Source organism: Schistocerca piceifrons, chromosome 1, assembly GCF_021461385.2.
Source record: "Schistocerca piceifrons isolate TAMUIC-IGC-003096 chromosome 1, iqSchPice1.1, whole genome shotgun sequence".
Classification (NCBI taxonomy): Eukaryota; Metazoa; Arthropoda; class Insecta; order Orthoptera; family Acrididae; genus Schistocerca; species Schistocerca piceifrons.
The window spans coordinates 1,019,395,507-1,019,410,241 of NC_060138.1; the positions used below are offsets into that span (position 1 = coordinate 1,019,395,507).

Consider the following 14,735-nt stretch of genomic DNA (forward strand, 5'->3'; position numbering starts at 1 on the left):
GACAGTTTGAAGTATTAAGCAAAGATTCTCTTACGAAACCTTCCACAAAATACAGACATTTACACACGCGAGTTGATATGAGCACGAAGCATAAAACAATAACTCTGAATACTGAGTTTTGCTATTGTGTAACGTATGTAACCTGTTACATGGTTTCGGATATTTGTCTAGCCAGAAAGGTTTCAGTGACATGTGAGAGGAATAATGATTCAACACCAGTAACCATATACAAGAATTTCATGTTTTGTCAAGTAATAATATACATTCCTACAAAATCAATGCTCAGAGTTTTAGAGTTGCTACTTTGATGAGACTTCCATAAAAGATACTGCTCACACATTCCTGATTTTATAAATCCAAGTAGATATTCATAGCTAAATAGTAAAGATGAACTTTGAAGAGTATTAATAACCATTTATGGAGAAAAGTAACAATATTATGGACACACACACACTCATGCAACTTCAACTGCCAGAGACAGTGGTCATGCATGAGCTGCATTTGCGTCTGTGTGTGTGTGTGTGTGTGTGTGTGTGTGTGTGTGTGTGTGTGTGTGTGTGTGGGCATGCGGGTCTGTATCTGTCTATCATCTGTTATCGAGTAAGACCTTGTTAGCTGAAATATTATTTCATGACAGACTTTTTGTTGTGCCTACCTGTGACCCAGCATCTCCACTATTTGGTGAGTAGCAACTACCCTTTTCATAACATTATTAAACACCATCTTGGATTTTCCATTGTTTTATTTAAGGAGAAATGTGTTCTGGCATTTGTGACTCACAAATTACTCGCCGGCTGACTGTGTTGTATAAACACATTTTGAAGTGACTTTAAGAAATGTTAAGGCAAGTGTGCGCTTCACTTTACATCTAAAAGGCTGAACCGAGTGAGGTGGCATAGTGGCTAGCACATTGGACTTGCATTCGGGACGACGACGGTTCAATCCCCCATCCGGCCATCCTGATTTAGGTTTTCCGTGATTTCCCTAAATCGCTCCATGCAAATGCCGGGATGGTTCCTTTGAAAGGGCATGGTCGGCTTCCTTCCCCATCCTTCCCTAAACCGATGAGACCGATGACCTCGGTGTCTGGTGTTCTCCCCCAAACAATCCAAATCCAAATCTAAAAGGCTGAGCTAGTAATTGACAGAACTGGCATGATGCCTAAAAATGAAACTTAATTTATGTGTGAGGGAATTAGGGATATTAACAGAGAGACTATAGTCAACTAACAACAACTTCTAATGCTTTAAAAAAAAAAAATCTCAGTTGCAATCAACAAGTTTTAACACACATTTTATGTCCAGGACTTTTCTTATAGCTTTTGATTTTCAAAAAGGAATTGCAGCCCACTAATTTGAGAAAAATGTGATTACAAAGCGGAGGAGGATTCCCTGGTAGCACTGAAAGCATGGATTCCAGTGTTATGCAACCACTTGAGGCTGGCAACAACATTATTGAACTAAGAGATCATTATAAGTCCATATCCATTATGCAAGTCTGTCGCACGTAGGAATGAACCAGAAACTGTATCTGGAAGGGGGAATATGGCAAGGCCAATGGCAATAGGTGTAAAAACTGAAAATCAGTGTTACAGAATGTTGTTTTCATTCAACAGTCAAATTGTGTACCAGCTGGCTTAACTCTGTTATGACACAAGACATTGTGGCATATAAACTTTGATAATTTGAAGAAAATGACTGACTGTAGTTTGATTCCAAATTTTGAAATCAAATGTTTTAAACAAATTCTTTAGTTAATCATGTCAATATGGAAAACTGCTTAGGAAGGGATTTATATCAAATTTGCCAACTTGTGCCAGTACTCCAGGAGAATCTGTCAATGCTGATGTGTATGGAAAGATGTCATTCACCTCATTAGTTCTTTTTAAAGATGAAATTCAAAAACCTACAGACAACAGAGATGTAGTTACGTAAGATCAAGGATGCTGTGCTTCTGAGGTCACTCAACTTCGAATGTATCTTAAAAACTGCAACAAACTTTGCCCTCCAGTTCATGTACAAAATTATGTGGCTTGTGCGGCAGCCACTGTTGGAGGCGATGACATCCAAAGGCTCTGAGAACTGGTACGAAGCAGTGAAAGATGGAACGTCCTTATTGGCAATAAATAATACCTGGGCCTTGCACAACGTACCTCCAGATCGTCAAAACTTTCAGTTTTAAAAGGGTTTGCAAAATCAAATGTAGAGCAGATGGTAACATAATGAGGTACATACATGGTGTATATGTGGAAATGGAAAAACATTCCCAGATTTTTTCTGGAGTTCCCAGTTAAAAAAAAATTCAGTTTTTTCTGGGTGAAAATATAGTTTTTCCGTGTTAAGTGACAGTACACTTTCCCTTGGAACTGTAAAACTTATCAACCCTTCGAGTGGTTAAGTTTTTATACACCGGCTTAAAACTTTCCAGGACTTCAGAAGAAAAAGACGCATTTTTGAAAGATCTTTGATGTCAGCAACATAAACGCTGCATATTTTCATAGTTCAAGGCTGCATATTTTCGTATTACAAAAGTATAAATTCGAATTTCACCAGACATAGCACATTAGTTTCCGAAGCATTGAAATCGAGATTGTGATTGCCAACCGTAGCTTATGTCACATGATCTCACCAGCTGATGACAGCAAATATTCAGAGCATAAGGCAAGTGATGTAGTCAGACAATAGTAACATCATTGTTAAGCAGTGTGAAGACACAGATAGGAAAAGTAATGGTTTGAATTAATATACATAGTGTAGCTACAAGGCAACTAAGTTTTCACATATAATATTGGTCTCCAAGATTAATAAGTTACAAGAAAAGCTAAGCTTTCACTTATAATACAGGTCTTTTTTTTGCGTGTGTTACACTTTAAGATACATCGAACAAATATGCCAGGAAAATTTTAATAATGACATAAATGCCTGGTTTTCTGGGCTCAAAATCCTTCTAAGTGGCTGGTCCTCAAAGCGTTGAGTTTTAAATGAGAGTCAAACGCTCAGTGTTTTAAGAAATTCATCACACATTCTCACATATAACATAGTTCACTTTGCGTAAAATGAAATTTACTTTGGTAGTAATGCTTTTCAAACCACCATTCACAATATTTTCCTGCTACCTGTTAGAAATAAGTCTGTTTCAGCAGTTGCCAAAGAGTGCCAGAAAACAGGTGTTACTGAGCGTGCGCAACTATGATGACATAGGAAATCCATATGTTATTATGTATAAAGCATTAAGGGATCTTACATTATGTCAAAAAAGACATGGGTCATCAGAGGGAACTCCAAGAGCATCAGTATTTCATAAACCACCATACTAAAGTGCATAATTTGGCTTAAAGTGCACATCCGTATGTCCAGATTCACAATGAAGTAGGTCCCAACCTGATATTAAACTTATCAGTGTGGTTTTTAGGATGTAAATTTTCTAGGAATACCACTACTATATTACCTAATGTTTGATTCTTTATTATGGCATAATGTCATACGTGCCTGAAGCAGAAAATGTGCACTTGAAATTATGTGAACAGTTGAAATTAGCCAATAGTGTGGAATGAAACACTTTGCTTCAAATAAATTTACTGTCCCACGGGAAAAGATTAATACAACCAAATTTCTTTAGCAAACTGACAAACTAACAAACTGACTTCATATGTGTGCAGTATGTGTACTTGCTTATGTGAATGAATGGTGTGTGTTTCTCTTTTCCTGATGAAGGCTGTGGCTGAAAGCTTATGTGTAAGTGTATTTTAATTGTGCCTGTCTCCAACTTGTCATCTTTTTCCTACATTGTTGATACAACAAGACAAAAAGTACACAAAGGAATAAAATATTGTGAGTCACTTGGAAATGGCAAAGATAAGACACACTATTAATTGCAAGGTGATTAATGTTTGACTGCCAAAACCATGGAAATAAGAAAGCTGACATTAATTACATATTTTAGCCTTCTGTAATCATGTAAATGTATTTTAATTCACTTGATAGTTCCCAGACACAGAAATCTGATTTGTTTTCATTTGTCATGAGAGCTATAAACAAAAAAGAATCATCAGCAAATTCACTACACGTAAACACAGGTCACGTGGAGACTACCCCATTCCCCACTCCAACTGAGACTGCTCTGCACATGTGCGAATCAGGCAGTAAGAAAAAATTTTCCTTGTAGCATATGGCTGCTTGTTGCTACTGCTGATATAGACAACAGCCACACCTCAAGCAGGCAGAAGCAGGAGAAGGTACTGCTCATACGTGGCTCAACTGCACGTGAGCCAGCTGGCAACTGCCCAAGCGAACTTAATGTAAACGGTTTGATGTCGTGCCCATCAGAAGCAGTTTATTATAAAGTATTGCATAGTCTTTGCCCTAAAGCCCTTGACACATTTTGCTGCTGGCAGATGGTCATGTGTGTGTGTGTGTGTGTGTGTGTGTGTGTGTGTGTGTGTGTGTGTGTGTGTGCACTGTGTTTTGTTGTAAATGGCACATTTCCTTTGCGAGTTAAGTTTTATTTTGTTTTCTATTTTTTTTATTTTTATTTTTTTTAATGCTGCAGTATAATTCTGCAGTAGCGGGATACTGTAATATTCTGGAGTGTCAGATCTTAACCATCAAATTACAAAAATTTGACTGAAAACTAAAACAATGAAAAATTCCCGGAATTCTTAAAAACTCACGGGTTTCCCCCCAGCTTTCTCCCGGATGAAAAAATTCCTGAGTTTTTCCTGGATTTCCCCAATGTCCCAGGGCATATATGACCTATGTATAGCTACACTATATGCAAAAGGATATGCCTAGAAAATCAGACTTGATTATGAAGAAACTTTTTCACCTGCAGTTAGGTATGAATAAAATTGTATTCTTTTAGCTTTGGCTGAAATCTACGATATGGACATGAAGCAGCTTGATATAAAAACTGTCTTTCTCAATGGTGATTTGCAAGAAGTTATTGTCATGGAAGAGCCTGAAGGTTTCATTCATGATAATGCAATCTTAGTCTACAAATTAATGAAAAGTCTCCAAGATGCATGAGTGGATCTGTTGCCTGGAGATCTCGCAGACAAAAATGTGTTGCCAGATCTACAACTTAAGTGTAGTATATTGTAAAAAAACAATGCAGCTGCTGAAGCACTGTGGCTTTTCACATGCCTGCAGAAGCTCTGTGTCAACATGGGACAGCCAGCTTAACTCTACGAGGACAACTAGAGAGCAGTGCTATTGTTAAAAAGTAATGGACATCACAGAAGGATGAAACACATAGGCATACAGTTTCATTATGTTCATGAAAAGATAAATGATGGTTCTATTCTTATAACATGTGTCAAGTCAGAAGATCAACTGGCACATATGTTTGCACAAGAACTTGTCAAAGAAAAGTTCCAAGCTAATTGTAGACCATTATAAACTGTCTTTAAAATCACCAAGCAAGAGTGGTAGGGTCATGTATCATGGCTCCTTGTGCTAATTATCTTATGACTGTGTGCAGGTAGACAATATTTTATTAGTGTGTCTGATCTTTGCCATTTCCATGTGACACAATCTTTTATTCCTTCTTGTATTGTTATATCAACAAAGTAGGAAAATGATGACATGTTAACCTGCAGACAGGCACAATTAAAGGACACTTACACATGAGCTTTCGGCCACAGCCTTCATAAGGAAAAGAGAAACACACACCATTCATTCACACAACCAAGTACACATAACGCACACATGACTGCCAACTCTGGCAAATCGGGAAAAGAGAAACACACACCATTCATTCACACAACCAAGTACACATAACGCACACATGACTGCCAACTCTGGCAGATCGGGTCAGAACGCAACTATCATATGACACAGTAACAGCAATCTAGAGGGGCCAGTAAAGAGGAAGGGACACCAGCATGTACAAGTGGAAGGGGGGTGGGGGTGGGGGTGGGGGTGGGGGGAGTGCTCTCTGGCAGAGTCTGAAGGGACTAGAATGCCAACAGTCGCAGCACCAGGAAGTTGCGGGGCAGGGTGGTGGGGAAAATGAAACAAAAAAGGAGATGAATGGGAAAAGATGGGTGGATGCGTTAGCAGAGGGCAGCAAAAGAAGAGGTAGGACACAAGAATGGCGAGGAGGTGATAGCACAGAAGAGGGTGGAAACTGTTGGGTGGACGCAGTGGGGACAGTATGTTACCAGAGGTTGAGGACAGAATAAGTATTGGAGCAGAGAATGTGTTGAATGGATAACTCTCATCTGCACAGTTCAGAAAAGCTGGTGGTAGAGGTGAGGAACCAGATGGCTCAGGTACAGAAGCAGCCACTGAAATCAAGCATGTTATGTCCAGCTGCATATTGTACCATAAGTGGTCTACTTTGCTCTTGCCACCATTTTGTTGTTATACCAATACAAAAAAGCTGTGCAATGATTGCAGCAGAGCAGATAAATGACATGAGTGCTCTCACAGGTGGCCCAGCCCCTGATGGGGTAGGATAAACTTGCATCAGTACTGGAATAGGAAGTGCTGGGTGGGTGGACTGGAAAGGTTTAATACTGGGTCTTGAACAGGGATATGATCCTCGTGGCATGGGTCTGGGATTGGGAGTGGCATAGAAACAGACTAGGATGTTGTGGAGTCTGGATGGACAACAGAACACCACTTTAGGAGGAGTGGGAAGGATCTCAGGTAGGTAACAAAAGCCCTGGCGAAAGATGTGGTTCAGTTGTTCCAGTCTAGAGTGGTACTGGGTGATGAAGGGGACATTCCTTTGTGGCTGGTTCTTGGGTGTGGTGCGAGTATTTGGGGTGTGATGGAAAATGACACAAGAGATTTGTTTGCAAATTAGGTCTGGGGGATTGTGCCTGTCTATGAAGGCCTTGGTAAGACCCTCAGCATACAGGGCAAGGAATTTCTTCTCATTGTCCCTGGGTGGCCAGGTTGTATGGGAGGAACTTTTGTTGTGGAAGGGATGACAGCTGTCGAAATGCAGGTACTTTTGGTGGTTGGTCAGTTTAATATAGACAGTGGTGTGGCTGGAGCCTTAAGAGAGGAGGTCAATGTCTACAAAGGTGGCATGCTGAGTTGAGGAAGATCAGGTGAGGTGGATGAGAGAGAAAGTGGTTGAGGTTGTGAAGGAATGAAGATAGGGTGTCTTGGTCCCAAGCCCAGATCATGAAGATATCATAAATGAATCTGAATCAGACTAAGGGTTTGGCATATTTGGATGCTAGGAAGGTCCCCTCTAGATGGCCCATAAACAGGTTGGCATAGGCAAGTGCCCTGTGGCTCCCCGTGGATTTGTCTGTATACCTTCCCTTCAAAGGAGAAGTGGTTGCGGGTTAGGTTAAAGTTGATAAGGTGTATGAGGAATGAGGTAGTGGGTTTGGAGTCTGAAGGGCATTGGAAAAGTTATGTGTTGAATAGTGGTAAGACAATGGGCAGAAGGGAAGTTGGTGTGTAGGGAGGTGGTATCAACAGTTACGAGTAGGGGTGCATGAGGTAAAGAGGTGGGTGATGGTGGAGAGTCGGTGAAGGATGTGGTTGGTATGCAACAACCTGACAGGCCTCTGCCACTCCTCCTATAAACATTGCCACTCCTCCACCTATAAACACTCCCACAGTAATCCTGTCCCAGAAGTTCAACACAACATCCAACTCCTGCTTAAACCCTCAAGCTCTTCCCAGAACATCTCCCATGAATCAATTTCCCTCCTCACCTCTGTAACACCCCACACACCCATTCTCAAAATGCTCCCCAAAAACCACAAACCCAACAATTCTGGTGGCTGGTTATTGTGGTCCCACTGAAAAGATTTCGGCCCTCATTGACCAACACCTCGAACAAATTGCCCGTAATTAGCATCTCATGTCAAGGGTACCAAACACTTCCTTCTCCGACTCTCCACCATCCCCACCTCTTTACCCCATGAGTCTCTACTCATCACTGTTGGTGCCACCTCCCTATACATCAACTTCCCTCATGTCCATGGCCTTACCATTGTTGAACACTACCTTTTCCAACATCCTTCATACTCTAAACTCACTATCTCATTCACTATACTAACTTTATCCTAATCCACAACTAGTTCTCCTCTGAAGGGAAGGTATACAAACAAATCTGTGGCACAGCCATGGGCACCCGCATAGCAACCCCCCCCCCCCCCCCCCCCATGCCAGCCCGTTTATGGGGCATCTAGAGGAGAACTTCCTAGCCTCCCAAAATGCCAAACCCTTAGTCTGGTTCAGATTCACTGATGACATCTTCATAATCTGGACTCAGGGCCAAGACACCCATTTCTTCATTCCTTCACAACCTTAACACCTTCTCTCCCATCCACTTCACCTGATCCTTCTGAATACAGCGTGCTACCTTCCTAGACAGTGACCTCCTCCTCTCTGAAGGCTCCATCTGCACCACTGTCCATATTAAACCAATCACCAACAGTTCCTGCATTTCAACAGCTGTTATCTATTTCACAACAAAAAATCCCTCCCATACAGCCTAGCTGCCCATGGGTAATGACAAGAACCCCATTGCCCTGTATGTTGAGGGTCTCACTAACACCTTCAAAGACAGGTACAATCCCCCAGAACTAATCTGCAAATAAATCTCTCGTATCATTTTCCCTCACACCCCAAATCCTCACAGCACCCCCAAGAGTCAGTCGCAAAGGTGTGCTCCCTTTGCCCCAATACCATCCAGACTGGAACAACTGAACCACATCCTTTGCTCCAGCTTTGACTACCTATCATCATGCCCTGAGATGAAGACCATCGCACCCGAGATCCTTCCCATCCCTCCTAAACTGGTGTTCCATCACCCAGCCAACGTAAATAACATCCTAGTCTATCAATCCCAAGCCCCTGTCACAAAGATCACATCCCCGTTCAAGACCCAGGTGTTAGACCTGCCAAATCCACCAACCCAGCACTTCCTATGCCAGTCCTGTCACAAGTCCTTCACGGGTCTGGGTCACATATGAAAGCAGTCAAAGTCATTTACCAGCTCTGCTGCAATCATTGCATAGCTTTTTACATTGGTACAATTACTAACCAACTGTCCATCAGGATGAACAGCCACTGCTAAACTGTGGCCAATAGCAAAGCAGTCCACCCTGTGACACAACATGAACTGTAACATAACATGCTTGATTTCAATGGCTGCTTCACTACTCAAGCCATCTTGATCCCCCCTCCACCACCAGCTTTTCTGAAATCCACAAATGGGAGTTATCCTTACAACACATTCTCCAGTCCAGTAATTATTCCAGCCTCAGTCAACATACTGTCCCCACAGTTTTCACACACTCTGTCTTAACACCTCCTCCCCATTCTCATCTCCCACACATTTTTTTTTTGCCACTCTCTGCCAATGCACCTGTTTATCTTTCCCATTCCTCACCATTCTTGCTCAGTTTTCCCCATCTCTCTGCCCCACAGCCTCCTGATGCTGCTCCTACTGGCATCCTAGTCCCCGCATACTCCACCAGACAGCAATCCTTTCTCCCCCACCTGTACACTGCTATCCCTTCCAGTCCCCCACGCCCTTTAGAGTACTGCTTCCATCCCACATGATAGTTTCACTCTACACCAAGCTGCTGGAGTTTGTGGCCATGTGTGTGAGATGTGCTTGCTTGTGTGAATGTATGGTGTGTGTTTCTCTTTTTCTGACAAAGGCTGTGACCGAAAGCTTTTGTGTAAGCGTCTTTTTATTGTGCCTGTCAGCAACTGAATGTGTCATCTTTGCACTAAGTAGCAATCTATCTTTTCCTGCATTGTTGCTATTCCTTCCTGAAGTTTCCATTGTTTGATTTTGTCTTGTCATCACTGTTAATGGAATCAGTTCTGCATCTTGTCTGAAGTGGCAATTTTAGATTTTTTTTTTTTTTTTTTTTTTTTTTTTTTTTTTTTTGGGCTGCAGGGGGAGTATAAAACTTATTCACCTGAAACTTTATTATCTTCCAGTCAATGCTGAAATCTATCTCAAACAGAGGTAAACAGCACAATAGCATCAGCAAACAAAGTGGCTCAGATATGTACCATTAACATGTATCCCTTCGTCATTTTCCAGTTTAAGGATCTGATGCCTTTATCTATTACTGCAGAAAACAGTTCTGGTTATGCGAAACCTCCTTGCCTCAGTCATCATTTAGATACAAATTTCTCACTATCCCGATGATGATGTCTATAGCATTAGCAGAACTCTAACAGTGGTCCAATCAATGCCCTATTTCTGACAGCCTGTCAGTACACATTTTGTTGCACCCGAGTCAAAAGTATTCTTTCCATTGTGCTATATCAACTTCTACAGCCAAATTGTTTCCTTGCCATTTTTCTGTTTCTTTTCCCTACTAAAATGACCTTTTCCTTACATGACTGGCAATAATTTTACTGAGTAACTTGTACATCACAGAGGGAAGCCAGCTTTTTTATGCCTTTTTTATCTCCTTTCCTGCCAAGGGAAGTAATTATACTGTTGTTCCAGTTTTGAGGAATAGTTTTCTTTCAAAAATTCTGTCAATAATTTTTTAAGTTCTCTTCTATAACTATTACTGCAGGTTTAATAATTTCTATTAAAACACCATGATTCACTGGTACCCTTCCTTTCTCAATACCTTGAGTGATTTTGCACAGCTCATCTGCTTTCAGTTACAGACTCTCATTATTATGTGTGTCTGTTTTTCTGGTAAATCTCTTGAATTGTACAAACATTTACAGAAACCTTGGAAAGTCTGTATAATTTTCTCTCACCTTAACTGATGAAAAGTACTGTCTACTAAAAATAAATTTCTGTTTTCTTTACTTCATACTTTTATTGTGTTTGACTGTTCCTCACACCAAATTTTAATTATACCTTTGTGCTTCCTCTCAAAGACATTCACAGATAGATTTGTTTAGATCAGTTCATTCTATCACTATCTGGGCACCCAGTGTTCTGCACATCTGTGTTTATTCCAATCTTCTATTAATCCATTTCCACCTTCACCTTCTCTCTCTGTCCACCTCTTCCACCCCAACACACTGTTCATCATCTCCTCTCAACTCTCTCTGCTTCTCTCTTCCTACCCCTGTCTCTGTCCATCTTCTTCTCTTTCCTTTTTTTTCCTGTACATTTCCCCCTCCCCTATCTGCCCATATCCTCCCCCCTTCCACAATCTGTGCCAATCTCCTCCTATCCCCTTTCCCCATTCTCCATCCAAGTTATCATGCTCACCCCAATAGGAGATTGGTGGTTTTTGCTCCCACAGTATTTCTTTGCAGGTTGTAACTAATATGTGCAGCAAATTTTGTTGAATCATTCTAGGGGTTTAGGATGAGATATTCATCCATGGCTTTGTCCAAATACACAAATCTTTAACATATTTCACATTTATTTGTACACATATTTCACCCACATCTCTAGTGAATTTTGCCCGGAAGTTGCATTTTCATGTAGCTCAATGTTTATGACATTGTATTTCCAGAACTATTTTATGTACAATGATTTAACTTTGTAGGTGCATCCAGTGGTATATCTGGCTACTGTCAGAAAAAGTGTTGTGAATATAAATAAAACATCAATTTTACTGCATAAACAGTGAAAATGTCACACGCAACAAACTTTTTTCCTTTCATCATTTTGTGGAGGTTGTCGGCAAGACAAAGTTTCACAAAGGTTTGAAATTATGTGTAAAACTTGTTGCACATCTATAAGTACTCTCATTCTCAAATACTGAACGACTAAATTATGGGTATTCACATGTCAAGGACTACTCTGCTTTTTCATCCCCACTCCTTTGATAGGTAGATAGGCAGCCAACAGCAATGATTTCCAGACAGTAAGTGATATGTGTACGGAATTTGGTTGAAATCGTGGTTTAGGAGGACATATGGGACGGACATACATACATACACAAATGTACGTGCAATTTTATAGTATGTATGGATTCTTGCCTTCATTTCACTAACTGCCTTGTTCCATCTGAGACTTTTATTTCTTTTAATTTCTCCATACCAGCAACATTTGCATGCACCGTACAAGTGCACAACCTCTGTCATACCCAATACTGCATCCATTTTTCCAACTATAGAACCTCTCCTTCATTTTTGTCCTGCTTTTGCACTATAATCCCACATTGTAATATTGTAGTGAGCTTGCTATCATTTATCAATTTTGGTACTATTTGTAAAGATCTTCTATCTTCTTATCAGAATGTTAGCACATTGATGCATGGGCTTTAATGATATCTATGTAATACCTTTTGTTGATTTTTTAAAAAAGTCTTGTTAGACTTTCTGAGATTGCTTCTATGACTGTTCTTCTGCAGTAAAACACATGACCTGATTTTAATTCTCTACCCCCCACCCTACCCTTCTGTTAAACCTATCATATCTCATATGATCTAATTTAATTTCTCTTCTAACTCCATTAATCTATCTTTAGATCACTGAGTTCTACAATTTATTGTGCCTAAATAAAATTTCAAAGGACAGTTGGTTTCCTAAGGTACATATTATTATCTGTCTAGCCAAACACTGAAATGTGGTGCTGCCGGTGCCCAATGAGTTTCACTCTACCTTGGCAGAGCTCATAGCAGTTTCAACCTACCTGAATGCTTCTGAATTTCAGGAGCTGGGGTCCATATAACCAGTTTCCACACTGATGACGTGCAAGTGAAACCCAATAGTCTCCAGTCAGTAACATTGGTTAATAGTCAGTAACTCATAGTACATTTAGCTCAATGGTTAATAGACTTTGATTCTCCAAGTTGTCTGTGGTGTAAGTTGCTCAGCATATTTGCACCGCATATTTGCACCCCATAAAATAACTCATTACTTTAAGGGTATCTATCAGCACTTCTGGGTACTGCACCAATATAGTCTCACATCTGAGGAAAAGTTCATAACATGAGACTAACACCGGAACAGAATTTTGGAAGACTATGCTCACCTCCTCATCGAGAGCAGTATTATTTGGGACAGAAACCCCTATCTCCAAAATTTATAAGTTCTAGATTTTTGTATCTCATTTGTTGCTCATAATTTTATTCTTTACTTCGGTGACTTACAGCCCTGTCTTCTTTTGGCTGTTGTCTTAAATGACTTTGCAATTAAGCCCTAAGTAACCCTTGTTTCCTTCTACCTTTTAAAACACAAGTAAAAGTTTAGACCTTAGAGGTGAAATTATCATCACTGTTTGTGTTTCCATCTACTTCAAAAAAAGTGTTTTCTATTGCTATTTGACTGCTGATTTTTTCTGACAATTATTCTCTCTACAGAAAAAGTAATGTGTGCACTTAAAACTATGATCACACACTGTAACTTTCATAACATTTTTTGGCAATTTTTGTGCTCTAAGGTTTCTTAAAACAATTCTGTATGTTGAAGAAAGACTGTGAAACCTAATTTCCCATATTTACTTCATTTAAAGTTGATTTGAAGTATTTCACTAACCTTTCAATCCATGACTGTGTAGTGTCGTTATCCAGGAGTTCTTGAGTGAAGGTCTGTATGGCTAAAAGGCTCACACTCTGAACATCTCCAGTGTTATTAACATAATTTTGCATAATTTGAATGATTTCACCACTTGAACCTGAAAAATAATTACATTCTATGTAACATGTATTGTCCACAAATCCTTAAAGAAACATTTGAAAATGTGAACATTACTGAAAATAATGTTTTGCATGAATTAATTTAGTTTTCACAATAATTACACTAGTAACAGTCTTATGTGTGGCTATTATTGGCTTTCACTAACCCCACACTCAGAAAATGACAGCAGATAGTGATTCACTTTCAGCTGAATGACTGGGAGACAAAGATAGTACAAAAAACAGAATGATTTTCTGATTTAGAGTCCCCTTAAACCATACACGTAGAATTTTTGAGAACAGATTTGTCATTGGAATACAATTATTTCTGCTGTGTAGTTTTAATTTTTCACACATACACAATTATTTATAAAATATGAAGAAATATACTTTTTTTAGCAACTTACATCATCATACCAAGACATAGTTTAGTTGTGTATGGTATATCATGAAACATTTGTCCACATGAAGGGCAACTTTACCTACATTAAATTTAAAACAAGTTTTCTCACGATGTCTTCAATCATAAAAAATTTTGCATCTTCTGGAGGGAGCACTTTTCTTCTCAGATGACACCATTGTTGCTGGAAAATGTCCCCAGCTTCTACTGAAGCCTTAGTGGATTTTCTGCATTAGTCATCCCTTACAAGTGTGGACTGGGAGAGTTGTGCTGCTTAAGAGCTGCTCTGCAGCACTGAGCCAGAACTTTGTCATCGTCCTCTTAGGCACTGGGTTCATATGTGGTAAATCACACTAGCATTTAGCAGTGCTATGTCTAGGAGATAAAAATCTATCTTCTTACATTGCTTGACATACTGTCTCATAAGTGGGTATGAGGAAAGACACTGGCTGTGTATGTCAACACTCCCATTCATTGGCTGTAATTGATAAAACTTAAGTCTTAGGAATTTTTTCCACATTTATGTACCCCCACATACTCTGGTATATCATGAAGTGTCGACAGGAAGTGAGCGTCTCTTTTGTCTGACCATTTCACAGCAAGCATATTGTTTCATGACATGAATATTAGTCCTCCTTTCCTCAGTTTGGTTCCACTGAATATGGGTGGCATATTTTTTTCTTCTTTGTCTTACTGTCTCAACAGCATGTGTTCTCCTACCTAGTAAGTTCCTAACCAAGTTGGGAGAGATGTACCAGTTGTCCATGTAAAGAGTTCTCCACTCTTTAAACAGTGTCT

At 39.9% G+C, this 14,735-nt stretch overlaps 1 protein-coding gene across 1 annotated transcript in view; it reads right to left on the reverse strand.

The window, feature by feature from the left end:
* LOC124713710 (GATOR complex protein MIOS) overlaps nt 1-14,735 on the reverse strand; it is a 215,384-nt gene that overhangs the window by 32,606 nt on the left and 168,043 nt on the right. Inside the window, exon 13 of the mRNA XM_047242970.1 lies at nt 13,398-13,536. Within this exon, the coding sequence (XP_047098926.1) occupies nt 13,398-13,536 (139 nt within the window). The remainder of the gene's footprint in view (nt 1-13,397; nt 13,537-14,735) is intronic.